Here is a 25,025-nt window from a genome sequence, read left to right on the forward strand (position 1 = left end):
AACAAGAAAACCTGATATAATGTCGTATCGTAGAGGGAGATGTGAGTAAGGTGATGAGGGAAGGTGACAAAAGGGACACTTCCCCTGCCTTGGGGACAGAAGGGGAGAGGTCTGGAAGTAGAGAGAACATAGCTCTGGGTCTTAGAGGCAGCTAAGAGGAGCTTAGCAGGGAGACCCTGGCAGTAGGGGGAGTGCATGAGCAAAGGCACAGTGGTGCAGGAGTCCACTGGTAGTGGGGGAGGGGAGCGGATTACCTCCAGGGTGTGTGTGGGTGGTGGAGTCTGGAGCCTGTTCTGGTTGCCAGAGTGCCTTGTTAGGTTCTTTCTGTGTACAACAGACACTTCTGAACTGACTTAATCTGACAGCCAGTCTGTCTGTGTCTATACAAATGTTCCCTCTTGACTTTGGGACGTGGATGTGTGACTCACTTGACCTTCAGGTGGAGAGGAGAGTTGTGGAAGGAAGCTCCTCTATGCCGCAGGACAGAAGCTGCCTGCTCAGGAATAGGCTGCATCAGGCCAGCTGTGAGAACCCAGCAACGTGGGCCCTGGAGCGTCTGCACCCCTGCAGAGGTGGGCACATCACCCTGAGCATCCCCATTCTATTGTTTCCTGCCCTGAGTGGGCCAGATGTCCACCCGGACAATCTCCCCTCTTCCAGGGAGCCCCCAAAGAAAAGGGGCTGTGTCCTCAGGAAAGCTTCATCTGGAAATATCATTTATATCAAACATAAACTCATTTTTTTAAAATTAAGTTTGAACTGTCCAAGTTGATAAAACAAATTTCAACACACGACATAAGAGCAAATTTTTTTTTTTAATTAGTGTCTAGGTGGAGCAAAAAGAAAAGCAATCTTTAAAAGATTGTTTTTGTTGTTGCTCTAGCTGTGTTAAGGGCATGGCTTTTAGAATAATCTTCAAATCTCCTACTGTTCTCTACTCTTCAACTGAATCTGAGGGGTAACTGGGTGACAGACAGTAAGGAGGGCACCTGATGGAATGAGCACTGGCTGTTACATGCAACCGATGAATCACTGAACTCTATCTCTGAAACTCTTAATACAGTATATGTTAACCAAATTGAATTTAAATAAAGGATTTAAAAGAATTAATGTTATTGTTTGTTGTCCCTAAAACAAGGCACTCTTTGCCACTAGGTCTTAACTCTCCCCCTCAAAAAAACCGAAAATACAAAAAAACAACAGAAAAAAACCAACTCCCCTGACTCTCTGTAACTGTCATTTCCATTTCTCACATGAGCAAATAGACTCGGAGAGGGTAAGTAATTTTGCCAAAGTCACACTGCCGGTAAGTTACGATGACGATATCCACACTCCAGGCTGCTTGATTTGAGAGAGTCATGCCCTTTGTGTCTTCCCGAGTCCTCCACCATGCTGTTTGCTTAGTTTCAGGGAGAAGCGCAGAGACCCAGAGCTCACTGGAGCCCGGTCTGAGCACCTCAGTACACAGTTCCCACAGCCTCTCGGTTAGCAGGTAAGCAGCAAGGTGTAGAGGTGTGGGCCATCCGTGTGGGGACTGCCGTACCTTGCTTCTTGACTGATACTGATGCAAAACCTTTTGCTGCTTCAGAAAAAGCTGATCCTATTCCATCGGCAGGTGAAAAACAAACCCACATTTAGGCAGATGTGCAGCCAAGGTGATGAGGGACCGGCCGGTAGCTGTGCTGTCAGGCATTCTGTCGTCTCTGGGAATCGAGTTCAGGCTCAGTTCTAGAAGTAATAACAACATGCTCCCAGGTTGTGATTATCTGTTGCCCCAAGAGGCAGCATAACAAACGACCACAGAACACAATGTTTAAAAATAATAGTTTAGAGGCACCTGGGTGGCTCAGTCTGTTAGGCGTCTGCCTTTGGCTCAGGTCATGATCCCAGGGTCCTGGGATCAAGTCCCGCATTGGGCTCCCTGCTCAGCGGGGAGCCTGCTTCCCCCTCTTCCTCTGCCCCACCGACCCCTGCTCCTGCTCTCAATCTCTCTCTCTCTCAAATAAATAAATACAATCTTAAAAAAAAATAATGGTTTATTTAGCTCTTGATTGTGTGAGTTGGGAAATTCAGGCTGTGCTCAGCTGGATGCCCCTGTGCCTCTGTGATCAGCTGCAGCCTGGCCAGGCAGCTTCACTTCTGGGGGTGGCTGGCTATTATCTGGGGGAGCCCTGGATCTTCACCAGCAGGTTAGCCCTGGATTGTCCTTATGACAACGGCAGGGCTGAGAGAGAGGGAGGGAGGGGGGAAAGGACGGAGGGAGGGAGATGCAAAGGGCGCTGGTCGGATGCTTACATCTGCTCAAAACCCACATGGGACCATATCGTCCCACATCTGGAACATTAGGAATTCTGAAGCTTGGGTATTGATTTCTTTACATATTGATTTGTTGTCCTTCCACAGTTCAGCCAAGGGCTGTGGTGATACTTGATGTCACATACACAGCTGGGGCCTTGACTGGATGCTGTAGGGTTCACCTCACAGTGATTTTTCCTGCTATTTAAAACTCTGTGCTCTGCTTTCCCCCCCCAAAATAGCTTTTTTTTTTTCCTGATTCCATAAACAATGTATTTTTTTTTTTTTACCAAAACATTTTAAGCAATATATAAAATTCTAAGCCGGAAAGTCAGAACCCCCTGTGACTCCATCACCGGCTTCAAGGTGTTCAGGAGCTGGGGTCATAGGACCTGCCTGTCCGGAGCGCAGTGAGCTGAAGCCGGGTTGTGGGGCGGGGAAGACACGGACTGGGGCCTTGCACCTCATACCCCGCCCCATTCCTGTGGCTCTGCAGCCTCAGCGGCCTCCTTGGAAAAGTGCATATGGTAGCGCCCCCCACCCCCGTAGGCGTGGTGCAAAGGGAAAGTAGCGGACACAGCCTGTCCAGTTGAACATCTGCGCGCCGGGGGCTTTCACTGCTGGAGGCCCTTTCCATTGTGCATTATCTCTCCCCTCCTTGACTGCGGGCCAGTGCTCTTCCAATGGAAGCTCCCCAAGAGCTTCAGGACGGACAGCGGCTCAGCTCCAGTGCCCCTCCCTCTGTGGCAGCTGAAACCTTGCTGCCGGCAGCTCCTTCTCAAAGGGCTTTTCTGCGAAGAAGAGGAAAGGTGAGCCAAAGCGGACCGAAGGACATTCTCCAAAGAGGTCTGAGTGGGGAGTTGTGTGTGGCTGACACAGCTGTTGAAAACGGGCAGGCTCCCTGGGCTGAGATTTCCAGAATTAAACTACAACAAACTTGACATTTGCAAGCCAGGGCAATAGGTGTTTATCGGGCGGGCTTGAGGTGGTAGACGTTGTGTAGGCTAGAAGGTTGACGGTGTCAGATCACACCGTTCAGGAAGCTGAGAGCCACCAATGTGGGGTGGTGGCAAAACAAGGTATGTGATGAGAGGGCCCAGTGTACTTGGAAGGTGCCTTCTGAGCAGGCACAAGGCAGGAGCGAAGGTCTGGGTGGGGCAGAGGAAGAGAGATTCTCCATTCTGCCTGGTACAGAGGGTAATAGGGTTTGGGCAAGTGTGGGGAATAGAGGCTGCAGGGTCGCCAGGCCAGTCTTCCTTGGCCTTGATGTCCAGGCTGACAGGAGGCACAGATGTCTGGTGGCCCCTGCAGTGTGCTCATGCCTCCAGGGGACGCTGTCTCCTCGCGGGCGTCTCTATTGAGGGTCCAGCTTGCTAAACCTGTGCCGGAGGGTGAGGTCAGGGCTGGTGCCAGGGTGCACCTTCTGCCAGAAACAGCCCTGGCATCAGCCAGCAGAGCCACTTCCACTGTTCACAAGAAAAGAACCCCTTTTCACACTACCATTAGCTGAAAATTGTTTCAATAACCACATAAGCCCTCAGTGAAAATGAAGGGATAATGGTCCACTGGAGCAGGGACAAGCCCCTGCTGGGCTATTCACTGAGAAGACTGCCTTTGCTGGGCGTTCTCCTGTGCATCTGCATCCCTTTGGGAACATCAGGCCCGGATAGCCCCAGAAAGCCTTCATCTGTCTGCCTCTCTGCTGCCGAGAGATTTGCTTAAAGATCCTTAGCCAATTTGAGATGAGTTGAGCCTAGAGTAGCCTCAGGATGTCCTCTCCCTTGTGCCTCTGGGCTCCCATACTCCCCACTGGCCCCTGCTGCCCTCATAGGTCACTCTCACGTTCTCATGAGCTATGGGGCGCGTAGACAGGGTCAGGGAGGCCTTTTCCCCCTTCTTTGGTTTTTCATCATGCTCACTCACTAAGGACGCTTCTACTGGTGATTCTCTCAGGACACACATCATGCCCTGGCTGGTCTTTCGACCTCTTGAAACGGGAGTCTTGTTGGCTATCTTGGGGGGCACATTAGTAGGCCCACCCAATCCTATCACTCTCAGGTGTTAGATTTGGGTGAATTTCTTAACCTCTTGGAGCCTCAATTTCCTGCCAAATGAGTTGAGAATATTCATCCCACAGGATGATGGCTGAGTCTAAACAATGATAGGTGTGAAAGTATTTCCCCATCACAAGTGTGGTACAAACAATGTGACATTGGAAATAGCGGCCCTTGTACATTATCGATTCAACATACAGAGATAGAAATATGTTTCATCCCTTCGAAATCTAAAGGTATTTTTGCTTTAGAAAATCTCTGGCATATAATATATATTTGTATTATATAACCCGTTTTATAATTTTGATGCACACAAAAGATTATGTAACAATATGTGAATTATGAAACATACAACGAAGCGGACACCCAACTTAAGAGCTAGGACATCGCCAAGAGCACTGTACCCACCGTTAAGACATCAGTTTTGAGATGCCCAGCCTCACTGGAGCCTCAGCCCAGTTGAGCCCCATTTTCTGTATCCTGCTGGTTCTGGGGAAGGGAGTGCTGGTAGAGGATGAGGGGAGGTGAGCGCATGGGGGGAGCCCAGTCCCAGAGCTGGGGGGCCAGACCCCCTGGAATGTGACTTCTCTTCTTTACCATGACTGACCTGAGTGTTTTCCCCAGGTCTCTAGGCCGGAGTTTGTCTTGCTGGCTGGAGAGGCCCCGGTGACTTTGTATCTGCCCGGCTCAATTGTGGTAACTGCTGGGTTAACTGGGCAGGGGTGGGGGGTAGTGAGGGAACCACCCTGCTGGGCAGGCCTGGAGGCTGACTGATCTCTGACTGGGGTCTCAGGCTGGGAGGGCCCTGGGGGATGCTCACTGTCTCCTCCAGACTCCTGCCAGAGCCCTCCGCCAAGTCACACTCCTGCTTCCTGGAAGTCCTTCACCACTTCCTCTTCTCCTTGAACAGGAGCCCAGGGCCACTTCTGGCTCAGCCTTCCTTGTCTTTCCAGACTCAGCTCAACTTTGTCACCTTAACGAGTCAGGAAATATTGTTTAAGCATCTAGCGGGTGCCAGGCACTACTCCAGACCCCTGATCATTAATGTGAACAAAATAGAGTCCTTTCTACGTGGAGCTTACATTCTAGCATATTTGCACTTGTCTAGTTTCTGAGGTGGAAAAGTCAGTCTCCCTTCCCTGAGCCCTGTTGTCCCAACCTTGGGAAGACTGTGGACCCCCAAGAGGTTCAACCTCCATATGGAGAGACCCACTCGGTACCTGGATTGGGGGTGGGTGAGAGGTTTGTCTCTGCTAAGAGCTATTGAATGAGCTTTGGTGAGACCAGCCCAGAGTGGGGACAGTCACTGCCATGCCCTGCTCTGAGATATCTTGGGTGCGTGTGTGCTTTACTGGGACCATTCCTGAGCCAGCCCCCTGCAGAGGAAGGGAGTGACAGGCCGCCCTGGTGGAGAGTAGAAAGGGTGGAGTGGGAGGGACAGGTTGAGGTGGGCTGGAGCACCAGTCAGCAAGAGTTAGCCGCCAGAACCATTCTGGCAGGTGGGGACATGGAAGCTCTATGTGCAGCTCCATCGTCCCATTGGTCCTCACTTAGAAAACGCACGTTCATGGACACAGTTATTAAGAATTCCAAGAGGGCACTTGTAGAGCATTAAACCCCAGCAGAGGGCCCTTCCGAGCACTCCTCTCTCTCAGCCCTTGTGCCAGGGGGGCTCAGAGTATACTGTGTGATCAGCCCTGCCCAGAATCATATGGGAACCCTCTCCCACTGGCCCCTGGAGTGTGGGGGCTGCCCATGCATGCCTCGAGGGATAGGGTGTGGCCATAAAGTCACACATGCCAGGGTCCGTCCATGACTGTCCTGTAATGAGGACTTTCTGGGCCCCGGCTGGGCTGTGGGACACAGGGGATACTCAGCCTATGTCCTTCGGGAGACCAGGGCTCTGAGCACAAGGTGCCATGGGAGAGAGAAGGGAGTGGGCAGCTCTACCGTCCAGGCCACAGCAAGGGTTTGGAGTCAGACCTAAAAGACTGATAGGAACTTGCCACATGGGGAAGGAAAGGAGGAGTATTCTAGGCAGAGAGCGTTGTGTGCAAAGCCACGGGCCGACAAGCCCACATAGTGGCAGAATGATGGGGCATTGTGGGTGGCTGAGCAGTGGTGACTGTGGTCAGCCTGGGGTGTGGTGGCAGATGAATCTGGAATTAATCTGAGCGGGGTGAAGCGAGAACGCAGACTACTGCTCATCTTTGGATGCGGCTCTGCTGACCAATGTCTGGATTCAGAGCAATCCCCTTAGCCTCTGCCTCTCCACTAGATCTGTACCTACCACTATTCTCTCTACTGGGCTGTCCCTCGAGGGACAGTTTCAGGATGATCGACGTTTGACCCTGGGACATCTGATCCATGGATGAGGGCCCTGAGCAGCCTAAGCCCTCCCAGGAAGTGGAGCCCAGGGGGCAACTGGGATTTCAGCAAAGGAGAGGCATCTGGACCTGCCTCCCAGCCTTCATGGGCCCTGCAGAGCTTTGCAGAGTGTGGATTTGAGTCTAGTTCTGCCTCTTACTTAACTCTGGCACTGTCCCTTGCTATCCTTACTGTCCCTTGCCACTAAGCAAGTCCCTTACTATCTCTGAAACTCATCTCTGCTGAATAGGAACCCTAACGTACTTAACTCCTAGGTTTGTTTGTCATTACAAACAATGCATATAAAGTGCTTAGCACAGTAGCCAGCCCACAGCAAAGACTCCACGTCTTGTAGTTATTGTTACAATTGATACTATTTATTGTTTTCAGACCAAAAAAGGGAAATCCTATTTGGCTCTCAGGGACCTCTGTGTGGTGCTGTTGAGTGGGCAGCGTCTGGAGGTGAAATGTGACATTATGTCAACAGTGGGGGCCGTCTTCAGTGCTGTCATGTCCTTTGTCAACCTTGGGGAGCTCACCTACTTTGGCTTGGCTCACATGAAAGGTAAGTGGCTCCTGGGCAGCCCACAGCTGACCTGGCGCCTCACGTAACCCAGATATCTGGGGACCTGAGTACTATTCCTTTGAAAAAAATTTCTTGAGGCTAGGATGCTTCACCTTGCACGTCTAGACATCTGTTAGCACGGGGCAGGCTTCAAGGGCTCACTGCACAGTGTCAAGAAGTGCAGAAGATTATAATGAAATAGTGCGTGAAAGACAGTGTGGGTTTCTGTGAGGTGCTGGGTCTGGTTGATCAATCTCAAAGCATTGATGCCGGATAAGTGAATGTTGAAAGCATTTCCACGTAGGTGGAAATATGAAATGGCACAGCCACTGTGGGAAAAAGTATGGTGGTTCCTCAAAAAATTCAGAATAGATTTACCACGTGATTCGGCAATTCCACTTTTGTGCACGTGCCCCGAATAATTGAAAGCAGGGTCTTCAAGAGAGATTTTTATACCCATGTTTGTAGGAACATTGTTCACAGTAGCTAAAATGTGGAAGCAACCCATGTGTCCTTTGACAGATGAATGTGTAAGCAAAATGTAGTCTATACATATAATGGAATGTTATCCCACCTTGAAAAGGATGGAAATTCTGACATATGCTACAATATGGATGAACCTGGAGGATGTCGTGCCAAGTGAAATAAAACAGTTGCAAAAAGACAAATATTGTGTGACTCCACCTGTGTGAGTACCTAGAATAGTCAAAATCCTAGAGACAAAAAGTTGAATGGTGGTTGCCAGGGGCTGAGTGGAGGGGGACTGGGAGATATGGTTTGATGGGTTTAGAGTTGCAGTTCCACATGCTGAAGAATGCTGGAGCTGGATGGTGGTGAGGGCTGCGCAACAGTGTGCATATACTTAACAGTACTGAGCTGCACATTTGACTATGGCTAAGATGGTAAATTTGTTCTTATGTGTATTTGACCACAATGAAAAATTAAAAAAAAAAATCCACCCGATCATACAGGACTGATGGGAAATCAGCAGGAGCCCAAGTTAGGAATCCGTTATGAAGATCCTGAAGGAGAGCCTACTCCCCATCTCTGTCCTTCCATTATGGGACTCCTGGTTCAATCTACAGAAATATACCTTTGCTGTTATTGAAGCTCTTTAACCACTGTGAGGGATAATGGGAAGGAGGCGGGGTTGGGATCATTTGGGCTTTCAGGTTCAACTCTGGCTCTGCCAGCCCATCTTGCTTAGGAGTCATCATCTCGGTGTTCTTCTATTCTCCCATCCCCGATGGGAGGAACTCCGGAGCTTGTTGTGGGGGGTTATTCAGTGTGCCATGGGGGAGGGTCCTCTCCCCATAGCTCTCCACAGACCTCCAAAAGAGCCCTCTCCTAAATAAAATTGAACAACTGCTATATGCTTTGATGTGATGGACTGACCTTTGCTTGATCTTTTGTAGAGTGTGAATAGAAGAATCTTTAGGAAACATTGTATTTTTATTGATCAGTAACATGCAACTGACAGAAACCCAGTGTGTTTGCTCTGAGCCCAACCTTGCGCTTATCCTGGATTGCTTCCTCCCAGTCCGGTGCCTGTCCCGGACCCTTCCTGTGGACATTCTAGAGCTGCTTAACTGGGGTGTCCTGGGTAAATCATTCAAAAGTCACCAGTCTGGAGTTTGGAAATAAACCCCCTTGGGAGGGTTTGCTAGCCAAACTGTAATGGAGACCTGCCTATGGCTTGGAGAGAGGTAGCCCTAAGGGAAGGCTGAGTTGGTGCGGGGAATCAGATTCAGCACCAAGGGCTGAGGGCAGAGGGGACAGAGGTCTGGGTGCTGCATGGTGAATACTATTTGAACTTCTCTGGACACCTCCCTCCCTTTCCCCAGCATGCAGGGCTTTTGAGAGTAAAGGTTGGTTATCCACTTAATGGGTTCTCTTTCTAAAACTTGGCACAACTTCTGTGCCCAGGCAACCTGCAGTCGTGTGCCTCTGGGCTGAGAGAGTGAAGCATGGAGAAAGGTGTGTGGCAGGGTAGGCCTGGGGCAGACCTACAGGGGTCCCAGAGGGAGTGGGGAGGGGGGGTCAGGCTTCACCTCGAAGAGAGCAGAGGGGCAGATGCAGGGCATGTAGTGGCTGGGGCTGATTCAACCTCCCTTGCAGAGGTGCTGGAGGACAGACCAGTTCAGAGCTGAAGTCCTGAGCTTGGATTGGAGTTTCCAAGCTGGCCACATTCAGGTCGGGAGGCAAAGGTGACTCCACTCTTGCCCCCTTTTAGTTTGCTGGGGCTGCTAAAACACAATACCGCAGACTAGGAGGCTTGAACAACACGTCGTTCTATCTCACAGTTCTGGAGGCTGGGAAGTCTAAGCTCAGGGTTGGAGCATGGTCAAGTTTGAGGTTCTGACTACTTTCTCATGGTGTCCTTATTTGGAGAGAGAGTCCTGGTCTCTTCCTCTTACTACACTAATCCTCTCATGGGGGCCCCACAATAAACCTAATTACCTTCCAGAGGTTCCATCTTACCCTTGGGGGTAAGAATTTTGGGGAGATACAAACATTCAGTCCATATCATGCCCATGGCTGGGGGAGCTTGGGCTTGGTCCAGTTGAGACAGAGGGCCTGGCCCACGGCAGGAATGGAATGAATACTCATTCCTTTGTTTTTCACTTTATCTGCATACGGGGGTAGCTGGAAGGCAGCTGTTAAGTGGTATCCTCTCTGAGATAAATAATCACATTTCTCCTGTGGGTGCTGAGTTCCTCTTCCTTGACTCTCCTCTTTGTCTCTGACTCCTGCCCCTCATGGACCCAGCAAAGGTGCAGAGAACTTGCTTCCTGCTCTCTCCTGCTCTCAGATGTCTCCTGTCTGACCCTTCTGGGCAGAGCTCAGGGTTGTGGGTCTGTAGGGGTGGTGCCTGCCTGACTGCTTTTCCCTCTCTACTTTTATTTCAGGGAAAGAGTTCTTTTTCTTGGACCACGAAACCAGGTTGTGCAAAATAGCCCCTGAAGGCTGGAGTGAGCAGCCCCAGAAGAAGACCTCCTCGAATACCTTCACACTCTTTCTGAGGATAAAGTTCTTTGTCAACTGCTGTGCGCAACTCCAGTGAGTGCTCCAATATTCTTCATTTGTTCCTTACAGGACCTGTGTATCTGCTGGGTGATGTCAGATTTAGAGATAATAGGTAGCAAGTGCTTGGCGAGTTGTAAACTACGTATAAATAACAACAGTGATTGTGGTTGATCTTGTTGATTAGTTTCCAATATGACAGAAAAGGGAGAAGTCAGTGTTTGGGCCCTGGTCAAAATGAGAACTTGCCCTTTTTTTTCAAACATGGCCCATTCAAAGTCAAAGTTCTCCCTTGTCCCCAACATGACCCTCCCTCAACAGCCCAGTGATCAGGGTTGAAGGAAAGGGTAATATACGACTATGGAGTTGGGTCATTGCCTCTTTATTCCTTTGCTTACTAAAAACATCATCTGAGTATCAGTTTTCTCACTTGAGCCACAGCAACAAACATCTCTGCGGGCGTTGTGTCAAGTGCCTGGCACAGAGTAGCCCTCAACTCGTGGCTGGAGGCATGATGAGGATAAAGGAGACCACACTCGTCTTACTAACATGGCCCTCTGGGTTCTGTTGGCTTGTACCTCACCTTTTGTCCTTTCCCTGCTTCCCAGACTGAGAGAACCCTCTGGTTTTAGTGTTCTCTTTCCCCTTCAACATAGTGTTCTCTTTCCTGCTCAGCATTCCAGTGACCCTTACTCCTCATCTCTTCCCCAGGCACAGCCAGACAAGGCATCAATTCTACCTGCAGGTTCGGAAAGACATCCTGGAGGAGAAGCTCTACTGCAATGATGAGACACTGCAGCAACTGGCAGTCCTTGCCTTGCAGGCTGAGTTTGGCAATTACCCTGAGGAGGTAGGGGTGGAAACCTGGGGCCTGTGGTGGGGTCATTGGAGAAGCAGTTATGGGAAAAGGGGGAACTATTAGAAATATGGAGACCGAGACTTTGAGAAGTGTTTTCAGTATCTAGTTATCTGAAGTAAATGGTACCCATTCATCCATCCACCCACCCATCCATCCATCCATCTGTCCATCCATCTATCCATCCATCCATCCATCCATCCATCCATCCATCCATCCATCCATTCATCCACCCATCCACCCACCCATCCACTCATTCATCCACCCATCCATCTATATGTCCATCCACCCATCCACCTGTCCATCCATCCACCCATCCACCTGTCCATCCATCCATCCATCCATCCATCCATCCATCCATCCATCCAACCATCCATCCATCCACCCATCCACCCACCCATCCACCCATTCATCCACCCGTTCATCCACCCATCCACTTATATGTCCATCCACCCATCCACCTGTCCATCCATCCATCCATCCACCCATCCATCCAACCAACCATCCATCCATCCATCTATCCATCCATCCATCCATCCAAAAAGCTTTCATTGAGTGTTCTTTGCTAGGCTCTGGGGGATACAAAGATGAACAAGTCAAGTGTATACACTGTAATGTAGTTCTAATCTAAGGGTTCTCCTAAAAATAATAATTTACTAATTTATTGAGTTCCCATCATCATCATTGTTAACAACGGACAACCTTTATTAAGAAATCACTCCATACTTACCATTGACCTAGACATTTTCCACCGTTGTTAACTCACTCAATTCTCACAGCAGCATTGCTATTACTCACATGTTGTGGAAGAACAATCTGAGACTCGTGTGGCTAGAAAATGGTCAAGTCTAAATTTGAGCCTAGGTGTATCTGACTCTAAGGCCGATGCCGATTCTGCTGGACACACTGCCTCTCAAAGTCTCTAATCGTTTTGGCCAAGGCTTTGTCCCTGCAGCAGAATTGCATATACGTTTCTTTGATTGAATTTGCCTGTGATGGTCCTGTGTTAGAGTCCCCAGGGACTTAGTGGAGGCTACTGGTTATTTAATTTGCAGATACATCAAAATTGGGAGGGATGATCTTAATATATTCACTTACTTATTTAAGATTCAAAATGGGGGGGATGGACCAGGCAGGAAAGAGGGACCAGCCAGGTAAGCTGTGACAGAGAACAGGGCAACTTTGCTCTGGGTTCCCAAAGCCCCCCCACATGTCCCACATGAGGGGAAAGAGGCTTGGCAATAGACCTCCACTGAGACTGAGTTATGTGACCCAACAGTGTGACATGCCGTCCAAATGTGGAGTCTGCCTCAGTAAAAATGGAGAGGGAAAAGCAAAGAATGTGGGCTTCCTACCAGCCCACTGGGCTTTATCTTGGTGGATATTGCCATTGTCATGTGACAAAAGCTGGGGGCCTCTAGGAAGTGCTTGACTTGGAGAAGATATACTCAAGAGAGGACCTGAGGACTGTGAGAAGGAGGAATCCATCGTTCAAGAGGAAAAAAGTACAAGGTTTAATCCCTATGCCCCTGGGCCTTTGCATGCTTTCCCAGCAGCATCTGCACAGCCATCCCCACCTTATCCAACCTCCATGGCCAACCCCAACCCCACAACTTTGCTGGCCTCTCTACAAGTAGAAGGAATGCCCCCCTCCACCCTTGGGTGCTTTTTGACATCCTCACACCTCTTGGCCAGGAGAAGTGATGATTCAGTGCTATCTTGATAACAAGTGACAGAAAATCAAGCTCAGATAGGCTTGAATACAACGTGTGATTTATGGTCTTACAAGACTGAAGTGTCCAGGTCCTCCCTACCCTGACAGGCTTCTAATCTTTTACTGCTTACCTGGTAGCTTCTTCCTCTCTCTTTTTAGCCTCCAGGGCTGGGGTCCTAACCATACCTAGGGCTTGCTGGGTGTAGGGACTCAAAGGACATCAGCAGGCCTTGGGCTTCCCACAACTCTGGGCTGTGCTCCCTCCACATGCTTGCGTTCAGTGACTTCTGGATTCTACCCTCCTTGGACTAAAGAGAGGAACTTCCTCTGTCTCCCTCTCTTTCGCCCTCTCTTTCTCTCTCTCCCCCTCTCAGTAATACCATGGAAATCCTGCCGTTCTGTCTCATTGGTTCTGATAGGGTCATGTGTCTACTCAAGCCAATCACTGTGGTGGGAGACGCCATGCTCTGATTAGTTATACTTGAGTTACATGCCACCCTGAGAACCAGGGTAGAGTTCACATTATGCAAAGGCATGGACTGAGAGGGAGGAGCAATGGCTTCCATTTCCAGAAAGAGAGGGAATGGTTGCACATGGCTAAAAATATATGTCTACCACCAGTGAGCACTTAGTGGTCAGCCATGCTACACCCTTGGTGAACAAAAGAGCTGTGTTTGGCTGAAGTTCTGAGTCTGCTGGAGTCATGTGGACCTGGCCTCGTGTTATGGGCTGAAGTATGTTCCTTCAAAATTGAAGCTCTAGCTCCTAGTACTCAGAACGTGACTGTATTTGGAGATGGGGTCTTTAAAGAGGTGGTTATGTCAAAATGAGGCCTTCTGGTTGGGTCTTACTCCAATCTGACTGGAGTCCTTGTAAGAAGAGATTAGGACACACAAAGAGACACCACGAGGCGGGAGCACAGGGGAGAGACCGTGTGGAAACACAGGGAGAAGACAGCCATCTGCAAGCCAAGGGGAGAGGCTTCAGAAGAAACCAACCCTGCCGCCACCTGGATCTTGGATTTCTAGCTTCTGGAACTGTGAGAGAATGAATTTCTGTCATTTAAGACACCCAGCCTGTGGTATTTGTTATGGCGACCCTGCAAACGAATACACCTGGAGTCTGAGAAGGAGAAGCTACAGCCACCCCGAGTGGGGACGCTGTGCAGAGATCTGTGGTCTTAGTTCTCACGCAGTGTGGGGTGGAGAGGGCAGGGGTGTGTGACCTTCATCACAGCTTGCGTGCTTCGCCTCAGTAACTGGGTTTCAGAGCAAGGACAAGCTCAAATGTTAAAATGGTTCTTGAGAACAGTGGCTTTCAAATGTTCTGTGCCATGACCCATGATAAAAAAAAAAAAAGATAATAACCAATATAACCCAACCCCCACACATGTACATAGAACAGAATTGAAGCAAAAGTTTAAGAAATAAGATGCACCCTTTCTATATGTGCTACACATTGGGATTTCCTATTCTATTGTGGTTCAATTTATAAATGCTGGTTATGAACCATTAATCAGTAGCTCACTAGTGTGTTACAAGCTGCAGTTTGAAAACCCTTTTTAGACTATACTAGAACCATTTGGCTTTCCTCCCAGTACATCTTCAGAAGGTCCTGCCACGTCCAGAGTCTCCCAAGGCCCTCCTTATGCCCTCACTCTGCTGCGTTTTTCTTCATAGCATGTGCCACCGCCTGGCATGGTATATGGGTCTATGTACTTATTGATCAGCCATCTTCCACCTCCAGCTCCTTCCCCAGATCCTGTGGAGCCTCGACCTCTCTTACTGATGTGGACCAGAGCAGTTCCAAGACACTCTCTGCTGTCCCCATGTGGCCCCCAAAGGCAGATCTTGTCCTTTTCCTTTGTATGTGTAAAGTCAACAGATGACACAAACCCGCTCATTTGGGCCCCCCTCTCTTGGACCTCATGCTCGGTGTCATCTAAGCCCTCTGTCAATCCTGCAAAGCCCGTGTTATTTCCACCCGTGGTTGAGAAAGATTGCGCCCCTGTGAGGCTGGCGAAGCTAGTGAGAGCCCAGCCAGGACGCACTTCCGGGGCCTTGCTTTGCTGTGTGCCAGGCACTGGGGTGGGCACATCAAAGGCCGTCGGGGACTCAGACTCTCCTTGTGTCTGTGTCATTGAGGAGGCAGGTGGGGAGGGCTCCCGTTATGTCACTGCAGCCCTAGGTGATGCGGCCAGGACACTCGGCGGCACCGCCAGCCAGATCCCGGGCGAACCTCCTGTGCTCTCTGAAGGGACTTATATTTTGTTTGATACAGAGTTCTGGTGCTGGGGGAAAAATTAATTTGGAAACCACTGCAAAGAAAGCCTGGGAGCCCCTGAAGAATTCTAAACAGGGAAGTGACATGATTACATTTGCATTTTAAAAAGGCAGACAGAGACATTTTGGTATAAAAATAAATCTCGTTAGGGGTGCCTGGGTGGCTCAGTTGGTTGAGTGTCTGCCTTCAGCTCGGGTCATGATCCTGGGGTCCTGGGATCGAGCCCCACATCGGGCTCCCTGCTTGGCAGAGAGCCTGCTTCTCCCTCTCCCTCTGTCTGTCGCTCCCCCTGCTTGTGCTCTCTGTCTGACAAATAAATAAATAAAAATCTTTAAAAAAATTAAATAAATCTCCTTAATCACATCATTGTGGCTCAACAGCTTTCCTTGGGGGGCATTCCCTTCCAGCCTTTGATAACCTGTGGGGACCTCATACAGGTGCAAACAGTGCCAAGTCTGAGTTACATTCAGTTTTCCCACTTGATGGCAGATGTCTTCCCGTGGCCTTCCTAGTGACCTAATGACCCTTGGGATGGTTATGCGGTACACCTCCCTGGGATGGACCTTTGTTCACCTTTCTGTCCTCTCACTGTTGGGCAGCACCTGGAAGGACCATGTAAGGGGTAATTCTGTGATTATTGTTCCCATTGCTTCTGATCTTCCTTTTTTATGTGACATAGAAATCAATGTTTGCATTAGGGTTTTTTTTTTTTAGTTCCATATTGACTTCTTCTCTTGGACATAGTCCTAGCTGGGTCAAAGGTCCTCAGTACTTTTAGGTTTGCAGTGAAATTGAGTGGAAGATGTGGAAATATCTCATGTACTCCTTTGCCCCCACACATGCACAGCCTGACCCATTATCTACACCCGCCACCAAAATGGTACATGCTGATGAGCCTACATTGACACATCACTGTCCCCCAGAATCCATCATTTACATTCATGTTCCCTTTTGGTGTTGTACATTCTATGGGTTTGGACAAATTTATAATGACATATATTCATTAGTGGAGTTTCATACAGTAGTTTCACTGCCCTAAAAATCCTATATGCTCCATATATGTGTCCCTCCTTCTCCACCCCCCCAACCATCCCCTGGCAATTACTGATCTTTTTACCTTCTCCCTAGTTTTGCCTTTTCTAGACTGTCATATGGTTGGAATCATACAGTACATGGTCTTTTCAGATTGACTTCTTTCACTTAATATGCACTTAAGTTTCCCCCATGTCGTTTGTCTTTTCATGGCTTGGTAGCTCATTTTCTTTTAGTACTGATTAATATTCTGTTGTCAGGATATACTACAGTTTCTTTATCCAGTCACCTACTGAAGGACATCTTTTGCTTCCAAGTTTTGGCAATTATGAGTAAAGTTGCTATAAACATCCACGTGCAGGCTTCTGTGTGGACATAAGTTTCAACTCCTTTGGGTAAATACCAAGAAGAATGATTGCTGGATCATACGGTAAGACTAGGTTTGGAAGACACATTGTCTTCCAGTTTGCATTCCCACTGGCTGCAGAGGAGAGTTCCCGTGGCTCCGCATCCACGCTAGCACTTGCTGTTGTCAGTGTTCCAGATCTGGCCCACGTTGATAGCATTCCAAAGTCTTTTTTAGGCAGCAGATTGGTGGTCAGTTTCTTTCCGTTTGTTTATCTGAGCTGAGCCCAGAACTGGTGTGGGCTAGCTCTCAGCTGAGGATTCTTAGTCCATGGCACAGGACTGAGATGGTGCATCTCTGAGACTTCAACACACAAATGCTAAGTGAATAAAAGAAACAAAGTTTTAGGGCCAGGGTTTTGCTGTGCCTTTCAGGAAGTGATGTGGCATCATGGAATGTGTGAGGACTTTGGGTGATGGAATCTTGTTTCTGTCACTAAGTGGTGTGATCTTGGCCCTGTTGAATGACTTCCTTCCTTGTTCATTTTGTTCATCTTGCCAGTGGCACTAATAATATCATCCTCATAGGATTACTGAGGGATCGAAGGAGCTAACATGTTCTGAGGACCACCTGGCATACAGAAGGGTCTCAAAGACAGGTGGCCCCTTTCTTCTCTCCCTTCTATTCATGTCACATGGGTTAGGCCAACCTCTAATACAGTAGAAAATGCTACCCTAGGTGGGCATTTCAAGGGGGCATCCTTGGCCTGAGGACCTACCTGGGGTTTGGATCGCAGACAGGTTTCTATTGTGCTCAGCATCCCATAGAAGGCATCTTGTTATGCTGCTTTTCTTCTGCCTCTTTCCAGCAGACAGAGAGTAAAGCCTATTTTCGGGTTGAAGACTATGTCCCAGCAAGTCTGATTGAGAGGATGACTGCTCTCCGGGTCCACGTTGAAGTCTCAGAGATGCACCGTCTCAGTCCTGTGCTCTGGAGAGAGGATGCCGAGCTGGAGTTCTTGAGGGTGAGGCCTCTGAACCTCTGGAGGGGGTGCTGGTGTTCAAGGGCATGCAACCAGCCCTTCCCTGTGGAGCTTTCTCTGGGGGGCCAGATGTGCTCAGACCCACATGGAGGTATGAGCAAGGGACGTGAGACTTTGGGAGGGAGAATGCTCTAACATCCTGCAGGGCAAGGAGAGGCTTCTGGAGGCAGGTGGCATTGGGAATGATCCCCCCAAATGGGTAGGATTTACTGGGCTAGGCAGATAGGGCAGGGCCCTTCTTAAACCATAGAGCTCACAGTCACTTTTCTCTGAATGAGGAGATCACATCTCTCACAGAGACACATGGGGCAACTGAAGTGCAGAATTGGGGTATAAGCCCAAAGCAAAGCCATTGGAAGACCTCAAATTTCCAGCCTTCCAGGCAACTGTCCTCAGCATAGCACAGATGGTGTGGTCCATGCAGATGGGTACAGCTCTGGTCTGCACTCTCTTCAGCCCTCAAGCAAAAGCAGTGGCATTTGAGCCCCCCATATCTGTGGGTACACATGGAGCCTAGGATGAAGAACCTTTGCACACTCCATGACTTACCTGCTCTGGGCCAGGCGCCATGTGGAATGGAGACAGAAAGGATATGCTCCTTTCCGCCAGGGAATCCCGAGTCTCATGGGGAGGACAGGCAGGTACCCAGGGGCAGGCACAGGGTGCTGTGTGATGAGAAATGATAATGATAAGTCAGGGAGTGGCTACTCTGCCTGCATAGATGGAGCTGGGGGGACATGTGGGAGGACCCCCCTCCCCCTACCCCCCCCCCCCCCAGCTTGGCTTCCCCAGGGCAGGATACCTGGCTGGCCTTTAGAGCTAAGGAGGAGTTTCAAAAGAAGCTCCGGATTTGTACATTTCTCTGTAGAAAAGTCTCCCAAGATGGATAGGAAGAGTGTCCATGTTGTTTGTCTTTAATAGAGATGGGCGTTTGAAAGCAGAACTGCCCAGGCAAGATCTGGCCTTTTCTTTTTGGTCTGTCACTGAGCAGACTGTCTGCAAGACCTCACACATGTCGACCTATAAGCACTTCGTGTGAGAAGCCCTGGTGGAAAGGCACTCCTCACTGCTTTCTATCATCCAGCCTTCGGGCATGTTCGTTGTCAAGAGGAAGCAGGCTTCCTTTGATGAGGGACAAGGGGGCACCTCAAAGCCATCAGCAGGCATCCGATGGAGGGTGGAGGCAGAACCACAGAACCAGTGGGCGGGCCGAGGACTTGGGCCTGCAGAGGCCTCTGTAGGACCAAGAATGCCCACCTGCTCACCCCTCCCCAGTCTCTAGCTTTGTTTGTCCTGCTCTCTGTGTCTCTCCGTCTCCTGGCTGAATGATGAAAACTGATTATGAAGGAAGCCACCATCTCTTAAGCAGAAATACAGGAAGACTTTATTTCAGTCGTTGATGGAAAACGGCGAATGGATTTGACTTCACTTGCATGCCATATTATCAGTTTCAAAGATCGCTGGGTTTTAGGTCCCCATGCTGGCTGGTTGGGCATGCGAGGGCTGTGTACCGCCCCTGTTGTGTGAGACCCCAGGGGGCTTTGTGACCCCCATAGCGCATCGGGACCCTCCTCGTTCGGGTGAGTGTTAGTTAAGCCAAATCTTTCCCCCCATAATTATAAAAGTAACAATTTGCTCATGATTCTGCCCTCTGGAGACAGCACAATTATATTTTGTTGTATTCATTCTTCTCTCTCTGTTCTGTGCATTTTCATGTGTATACACATTTAAAATTGGGTTTACATTGTACATGCAGATTTGTGTATTTTTATAATCCCACCTCACCAACATTTTGAAACTATTTTAAGCCAACACATGGTGTACCCTAAATTTTTTCTCAATACTCTGTTGTTTGGCACATACATTGTTTTAAATATGGGACTATTTTAAACAATACCGAGATTACCACTTTTGCTACATAAGTCTTTAGCTGAGTTTGTGCTTAATTCCTTAGGGATAGAATCTCATGAGTGGAATTAGAGGGTCTCAGGTTATGAACATTTGAAACATTGTTGATATATATTGCTAAGACATTCTGCATTGCAGTCTTTTCTGTACATTTCTTGTCTTCCCTACTAGGTTGTAGATTCAGGGCCCTGAATCCTCAGAGCTCAGTCACTCCATAAACAGCCACTGGATTATTTAATTACAGCTCCTCGGGGTTCCTCTCTTCCATTATCAGATGGTGCCTCTTGGCCTCTGGTTCACTGATGACTAATTCTGCTAGTTCATCATCTCACACTGGAAGAAGATTTGGCGGAAATCCAGTGTGGGTAACACTGAATAACATACTCTGGAAGATTCACAACTACATTAGCATATTAATCCCAGAACAACCTGTTCGAAGTTAACTCAATGTTTTCCAAACTTCTTCAACCAGGGAACCATTTTTTTTCCCACATAAAGGAGGGGTTTCTATATACTATTAAAACATTTTCTTTTTAATTTTTTTTCAGCTGTTGAAATCATACTGGTTATATCCTGTGTCTTACCCCACTTAGCATATAACATATGCACGCCCCAGATAGTTACAAATGCTTTGTAAATATCCTTTCTACAGGCTACCCAATGATCCCTTTTAAGGCAGTACTTTAGGAAATATTTATCTCTGGGAGCTTGTCCCCCACCCCAAGCCTGCTAGTTTGCACCCTGGGTCACTATGAGAAGGGTTTGTCTGGATTATTCAGTGCATTTTCTTAGGACAGAGTCCCGGGAATGGAATTATAGGGTCAAAGGATTTGAGTTGTTACGACTCTCTTGATGAAACAGTCCCATCTGTTCCAACAGTTTTCTTTCTTTCTTTTTTTTTTTTTAAGATTTTATTTATTTATTTGACAGAGAGAGACATAGCGAGAGAGGGAACACAAACAGGGGGAGTGGAAGAGGGAGAAGCAGGCCTCCTGCCGAGCAGGGAGCCCGATGCGGGGCTCGATTCCAGGACCCTGGGATCATGACCTGAGCCGAAGGCAGACGCTGAACGACAGAGCCACCCAGGAGCCTCTGTTCCAACAGTTTTCAATACAGCAGGGATGCTGCATAGGCTGGGAGCCAGGAGAGCCCGGGTCCAGTCTAAACCTGGCTTCCGCTGGAGGGAGAAGGAGAAAATAGTGAGATGCCCCTAAGCACATGGAGATAAAGTGACCCTCTCAGAGGACAATTAGCAACCGCAACACAGAATGACCAGGAGAGGTGTTCCAGAAGATTCCCTAGTAGAGCACGGAGAGAGAGATAATACTATTTATTTTTTTACAGATTAAAAATGCCCCTGAGGATCTTATGTGTATTCACCCATGTTTCCAAATGTTATGGGAACTCTGTATTTTAGTTGCTAAGAGTGAGGACTCAGAAACAGACAGACTTGGGGCACCTGGGTGGCTCAGATGGTTAAGCGTTTGCCTTCAGCTCAGGTCATGATCCCAGGGTCCTGGAATCGAGCCCTGCATCAGGCTCCCTGTTCAAGTGGACAGCCTGCTTCTTCCTCTCCCTCTGCCATTCTCTCCACTTGTGCTCTCTGGCTCTATCTCTCTGTCAAATAAATAAATGAAATCTTTAAGGAAAAAAAAAAACCAGACAGACTTATACTTCTGTTTCTGGCTCCTAAGTGTGCCTCTGCTTTGTCATTTGAAAAGAGATAGCTACACCTCTCTGTTGTGACGGCTGTGAAGATTAAACAGCATAATGCATGGGAAATGTTTACAATGGTGTTTTGCGATTTTATTTTATTTTTTTTTGAAGAGAGGTGGGGTGTGGGCAGAGACTCTTAAGCAGTGCAGAGCTCGATGTGGGGCTTGATCTCATGACCCTGATATCATAACCTGAGCGGAAATCAAGAGTCAGGCACTTAACCAACTGAGCCCCCCAGGCGTTCTGACGCTTTGCCATTTAAAAATTTTGTCACTCCAGGGCGCCTGGGTGGCTCAGTTGGTTAAGCGACTGCCTTCGGCTCAGGTCATGATCCTGGAGTCCGGGATCGAGTCCCACATCGGGCTCCCTGCTCAGCAGGGAGCCTGCTTCTCCCTCTGACCTTTCTCTCTCTCTCATTCTCTCTCTCAAATAAATAAATAAAATCTTTAAAAAAAAAAATAAAAAAATAAAAATTTTGTCACTCCAAGTACGTCAGGATCACACGCTTCTTTATATACTTAAAAAATAAAATAAAAACTAAAATTAAATACTGAACAGTTAAAACATGTAGACAAATCTAGCAAAGGCATCTTTAGTCCAGCAAAGACTATTTTAAGGCTTTAATTTTTTTTTTGAAATATCACATCCAATTATTTAAAAGAATTTACCTTATTGTTTTGGGTTTTGGGATGGCCCTAATTAATACCTTAAGCACAGGCCTAGTCTGGCCATTGGATATCTCAGCACTGAGTGCTCAATAAATAGTATTTTAGATGCTACTGCTGATGACAAGGATGGTGATGAACAGTGTTTCCAGAGTCAAAACAAGCAGGCTCAAGGCCCAGAAACTTAATCGACATCATGTGAAGAGCAGCATAACCTGTCTGCAGAGATTATTAACAGAAGAAAAAAAGTACAGCAAGGATCCTGAGAAAGGAGCTCTCAGAAGTCCTAATTTGTCCCTATTGTTATACCCTGTCTGGGGGTGGGAGAAATTGGCCTGGACAGAGTGCTCTGTGTTGATGGGTAGAGATGGGTTACAGATCTCACCAACGGAACCCTTCCAAGAGGGTTTCCATTTTCTGGAGCAAGAAGTCACTGCTGTGAGTCCAGGTACATCAGCTTTCTGATGAGGCCTGGAATCTTGCAGGTGAAGATGCAGATGGTAGACACCAGGACAGAGATGTGATTACCATTCAGACATAAAAACATTTGCATCTGGTTTATACTCCAATCTCTTAAGAATTTAATGGGCCTGATGCAGTCCCCATCCCTGATTGACCCTCAGGGCTCTGACAAAATTCAGTCTTCTGACCTGGTAAACTGAGGACCGACCTTGGGCTGTAGGGACCCCACCAATGCACTGTGACATGGTGACAGAGGCCAGTGATTGCTTTTTTGCCCTGCAGGATGTTCATGGTTTATCTTGCTTTCACAGTGATGCTGACCATCTGGAAGATTGCTTTCTATACCTGGGCCTCAGTTTTTTCATTTGTAAAATGAAGGAGTTGTAGCAGATAATATTGCAATAGACCTTGATAGATGGAATTGGGAAAAGGAATCCCTTACCTTGAGGTGACCCAGAAGAGTCTGAATTCTAAAAACTCATTCAGAATATTCTTACTCTCTTGTACCATTTTCATAGTATCTGCTTTCCAGGTGTTGCTTTAGGTACTCCATGAAAAAGGAACCCCAGGGTTAATAAAATAGGAAATGCTATCATATTAGAGATGAGGAGAAATCCTATAACAAGGAGATTGGATTAGCTCAGTGTTTTCCTAAACTTATTTGGCAGAGTCCCACTCTTTTTGTTTTCAGAACATCTGTTAAAATTCTTCTCATGAACTGGTTTGAAGCCAATTATTTTAGATGAGTGGGACTGTCCCTCCTAAATTGGCATTTTTCTTGCTGCAGGTCACCCAGCAGCTCCCGGAATATGGTGTGCTGGTCCATCAAGTTCTCCCAGAGAAGACCAGGGGGGAAGGAGAGATGGCCTTGGGGATCTGTGCCAAGGGCGTCATAGTATATGAAGTGAAAAACAACAGCAGAATTGCAACTTTGCGGTTTCAGTGGAGAGAAATCAGGAAGATTTCAACTTGTGTGAGTGTACCTCAGTGGATAACTTCTTCATTTCCCTTTGATCTCTTGCCCCTTGAAAGGAGCAGTGGGGTTGCTTGATCTTCTCCTGAGCAGATAAGCTCATACCAGTCACAGATAAGCACTGTGGCATATTTGGAAGAAGCCTACCCGGGGATTGGAGAGTCCCCAGGAGGCTGTTTCCTCCCCACAGTCTCTTGTCTGGTCGCTCTGCACCCCCATGAATAGCCATCAGCCGAAAAGGCTACACCTTCCTGTGGGTAGAGTTCTCTTAATTTGGGGAATCCACAGATGCTGAGAGCAAGGTTGGTGTTGGGAGATGGGAGAGGAGAGCCTACTGTGGGTGGAGTGATATCTGCCAGGTTTTGAAACATTTCCCTTGTGTTTTAAATTTTCCCTGTGCACACAGTGTACTGAGGCATCCATCCTGTCTCCCAGGAACTAGAGGTGTGCTACAGGATGCTGGGGACTGCAGACCTTTGATGCCCACTGAACATTTAAAAGCTGTTTTTTAGAAACAAAAAATCCCTATTAAATGTATCACATTTGAAATTGTATTTCAACGCCATTTGCATGAGTATTTATATACTTCCTGATTTTAGTTACAATAGATTTGCCACCAAAAGCATTATGCGTGTCCCCACAGCAGATTGCTCCAGTACCTAATCTTCCTGTTCGTCCCGTGGATCACCCCGGCCAGTACGCCTTTTCCTTTAGTGATGATTTCCTTATCAATTGTGAAGGTCTTCGTCTTTTGGCCCATAAAAAAAAATTAGCTTTTTCTCTCTATTTAATTTTCTCTTAGGGTTTTAAGAATTTTCCTCCTGGCTAGATTCCTGTTTTTATGATCATTATCTGATGTTAGAATTTCCTAAGTAGAGCATAATTGGTTTAATTCATTTTCTTAATGTTTCCTTTGTTTTTTCCATCTTGGCTGTTGAGGTTGACATATTCAAGCATGATTCTTGATAGTGTTTCTCTTTCTTTTCTTTAAAGATTTTATTTATTTATTTGAGAGAGAGAGCGTGCACGAGAGCACAAAGGGGGGAGGGGCAGAAGGAGAGGGACAAGCTGGCTCTGCACTGAGCACAGAGCCCAACGTGGGATTCCATCCAAGGACCCCAAGATCATGATCTGAGCCGAAGGCAGACATTTAAACAACTGAGCCACCCAGGCGCCACCTTCATAGTGTTTCACGATAGATTGTTGTTTGTCTTTGGAAAAAAAGCTTATATCTAAAAGAAAACAACTGAACAGAATTTAATTGAGTTCATTAAAGTGGCTTGTACTACACTATCGGGAAACTTTTCCCAAATGTTTTTCACCATCTCTAAAAGTAAACAATATTTATATTTGTAAGTTTTTTATAATTTTAATGACTCAACTTACTTTAATTCAACTGAAAGATTATTTGAGGAATTTTAATTACTGAATTAATTCAATACTATTGCATTGCTTCCTATTTTATTTACGTCATGGTTAACTGTTTAAATTTTTCAATGTAATTTGTTTTAGGACATTTGTAAAAATGCAGATAACCTAAAATGTAATTTTGAAAAATAGAATTTTTGAAGTTATCAAGTTTAACAATCCCCTTAAGTAAATGCTTTATATTTAAGTTGGTTTAATGTTTATAGGTATTTATTTTCCCATGCCCAGGGACAATTTCTTGACTAAAGCTGGAAAGTCATCAGGTTCACAAGACAACTTAGTAGCTTAAAATAAC

General features: G+C 47.5%; 1 protein-coding gene across 1 annotated transcript in view; it reads left to right on the top strand.

Annotated features, from left to right (window-relative positions):
* Positions 1-25,025, top strand: part of FRMPD2 (FERM and PDZ domain containing 2) — a 91,765-nt gene that overhangs the window by 21,986 nt on the left and 44,754 nt on the right. Inside the window, exons 6-14 of the mRNA XM_025880923.2 lie at positions 440-572; positions 1,405-1,492; positions 2,969-3,104; positions 4,974-5,045; positions 7,107-7,281; positions 10,191-10,341; positions 11,017-11,155; positions 17,405-17,560; positions 23,117-23,302. Of these exons, the coding sequence (XP_025736708.2) occupies positions 440-572; positions 1,405-1,492; positions 2,969-3,104; positions 4,974-5,045; positions 7,107-7,281; positions 10,191-10,341; positions 11,017-11,155; positions 17,405-17,560; positions 23,117-23,302 (1,236 nt within the window). The remainder of the gene's footprint in view (positions 1-439; positions 573-1,404; positions 1,493-2,968; positions 3,105-4,973; positions 5,046-7,106; positions 7,282-10,190; positions 10,342-11,016; positions 11,156-17,404; positions 17,561-23,116; positions 23,303-25,025) is intronic.

This window comes from Callorhinus ursinus, unplaced genomic scaffold (assembly GCF_003265705.2).
Source record: "Callorhinus ursinus isolate GAN/ISIS: 27379988/994484 unplaced genomic scaffold, GSC_fseal_2.0 scaffold20, whole genome shotgun sequence".
Lineage (NCBI taxonomy): Eukaryota > Metazoa > Chordata > Mammalia > Carnivora > Otariidae > Callorhinus > Callorhinus ursinus.